Source organism: Cariama cristata, unplaced genomic scaffold, assembly GCF_000690535.1.
Source record: "Cariama cristata isolate BGI_N322 unplaced genomic scaffold, ASM69053v1 scaffold28784, whole genome shotgun sequence".
NCBI classification, from domain to species: domain Eukaryota; kingdom Metazoa; phylum Chordata; class Aves; order Cariamiformes; family Cariamidae; genus Cariama; species Cariama cristata.
Genome location: NW_009613930.1, coordinates 4,323 through 6,463, shown reverse-complemented (window position 1 = coordinate 6,463; position 2,141 = coordinate 4,323). Strand labels below are relative to the sequence as shown.

The 2,141-nt window shown below is 53.6% G+C and overlaps 1 protein-coding gene across 1 annotated transcript in view; it reads left to right on the top strand.

Moving 5' to 3' along the window:
- Nucleotides 1–2,141, top strand: part of LOC104160959 (nephrocystin-4-like) — a gene marked incomplete at its 5' end in the record, with an annotated part of 5,164 nt that overhangs the window by 918 nt on the left and 2,105 nt on the right. Inside the window, 4 exons of the mRNA XM_009699223.1 lie at nucleotides 15–114; nucleotides 442–527; nucleotides 1,447–1,532; nucleotides 1,962–2,133. Of these exons, the coding sequence (XP_009697525.1) occupies nucleotides 15–114; nucleotides 442–527; nucleotides 1,447–1,532; nucleotides 1,962–2,133 (444 nt within the window). The remainder of the gene's footprint in view (nucleotides 1–14; nucleotides 115–441; nucleotides 528–1,446; nucleotides 1,533–1,961; nucleotides 2,134–2,141) is intronic.

Genomic DNA, 2,141 nt, shown 5'->3' with positions numbered 1-2,141 from the left:
GGGTGAAAGTGGAGCCCCAGCCTCATGTGGTGGACCAGACCTTTCGCTTCTACCACCCGGAGCTCACCTTCCTGAAGAAGACAATTCGGCTGCCCCCCTGGCACACCCTCCCCGGTGAGCCCATGACGTGCCCAGCGGGGGCTTGGGCTCTTCCTTATTAGTTGGCATCCGTGGTTCACAGGGGCCTTCCTGGAGGTGCAGCAGCATCCAGAGAGCACATCACTGCTTCCTCACCCTTTCACTGCCTTGGGCTCCTCACTCGCTCTCCATCCGCTTGCCTACATTAATTTTATAATTAATTCCCTGCACCAGTATGCCCGTATAATTTACTGGTAGTCCAGCATAAGGGATTCTGGTCTGCAGCTGCATGGGGTGCAGGGTAGCAAGCACAAACAGAGAAAACACTGGATACGGTTTCATCTCGGTCTCTCTTCTCCGCAGGTGCGCCGGTGGGGATGCCAGGTGGGGAACCTGAGATGTTTGTTCGCTGCAGCGACCCTGACATCATTTGTGAAACCAAAAAAATGGTACTGGTTACGCTTTGGCATCAGTCTGTCCTTTGTCTCCTCCTGCTGTGGGTTGTTTTAATTGGGAGAGAAATGCCTTGCATCCAGGGAGCATCCCCATTTATCAGCCCGTGGTAGTGAAACACCGGCAGTGATGAAACCGGAATTGCCTTTTATTCCCAATTAAAAGGTGCTGTGTTGTTTTTGCTGTTGAAGCTGAATGTTGCACCTTATCGCATCGTGCAGCAGCCTGTACTCGCTTGTTCTTTTGAGCAAATACCAGATGATTAAGATGCTGGGGAAAAGCAGCCTTTTGTTGGGTGTGGGATAGACCTTCCCTGCTGCTCGGGGTACGGCGGGGATGATGCATCGCCTGAACACGCGGGAGAGCATCTCTCCGTTGGGTGATGCTTGGGCAGCGGGAAGGGCCGTCCCAGGCTGAGGTCCTCTTTAGACCAAGCCTAGCCATCGCTCTGCGTCCCTCCCCAAGCGCAGCCCCTGCTTTACAATGCCCAGGATGAGTTTCCTGGGCTTGCTTTGCGACTGGGGGAGGTAGAAAGGAAAACTAAACTTGGGCACATACGTGCAGATGGCGACGAAGGGTAGTTGCTAATTGCCGTTGCAGAAACGCGTTAGTATGGTAATTGGATTATGGCTTGTTAGAAAACTTGGGGAAAATTTGCCAACATTTGATTACAGATGCAGACCTGGAATGCGATAGTCATTTGTATCCTCTTTTGTAATTAAAAATACTGGAAGAGCTCAGCCAAGCTGTATAATAACTTAATAACATAGTTTAACTAGATGCTGAAAGCATCTGCTTTTGTAAGTGGGTTGGTGGCGTTTTTTTCCGTTAATGGGAAGGAAACCCTGGAGTCCTCATTAGCTGGTTTGATCTCGAGGTTAACTGTTGGAACGATGCTCTGATTTCTACACGCAGGGGCCCGGGGAGCCACAGGACATCTTCTTAAAAGTAGCCGGAGGACCAAGCCCGCAGATCAAAAAGTTCTTTGTTGCTATTTATACGTAAGTAGCAGGACCCCAGAAAAATGAGAAACGCTAACCCCGAGTGCGTGGCAGGGCAGGAGGGGAGCTCACGCTGCCCTTTCCTTGCTTGAGGCTTCCCAAGCCTGGCCAGCTTTGCTGAGCAGCCGAAGGCTGGGCAGGAGGCTTCCCAAAATGGTTACAGCTTAGGGTTTTACATCGTTCTCTTTTCCTCTAAATAATCCCTGGCCAGAGCATCCCTAGTGTGCACGCTAACGCCTTCTGAGCCAGCCGGGCTATCTCTGCATCAGACGATGCTTTAGGACTGGGTGGGACCAAAACAGGTTCCTTAGAAGAAGCTCACCCAGAGTTCAGGCTCCCGCTTTGGGCTTCCCGCTTGACGTTTGGCCGCTCGCCCCGAGCCTGCCGTGCCGTCGGCGAGCCCCGTCCATCCGTCTGTCTGTGCTGCAGGGATGCCTGGTTGGCAGCGCCCGTCCAGATCTGGCAGTTCTACCTGCACTCGCTGCAACGCCTGGATGTCAGCTGTATGGCCGGGCAGCTCACCCACCTCTCCCTGCTGCTGCGGGGCACCCTGGCACCGCGGAGGGTGCGGGCATTCACCTCCCACCCCCAGGAGCTGGAGGTAACCCC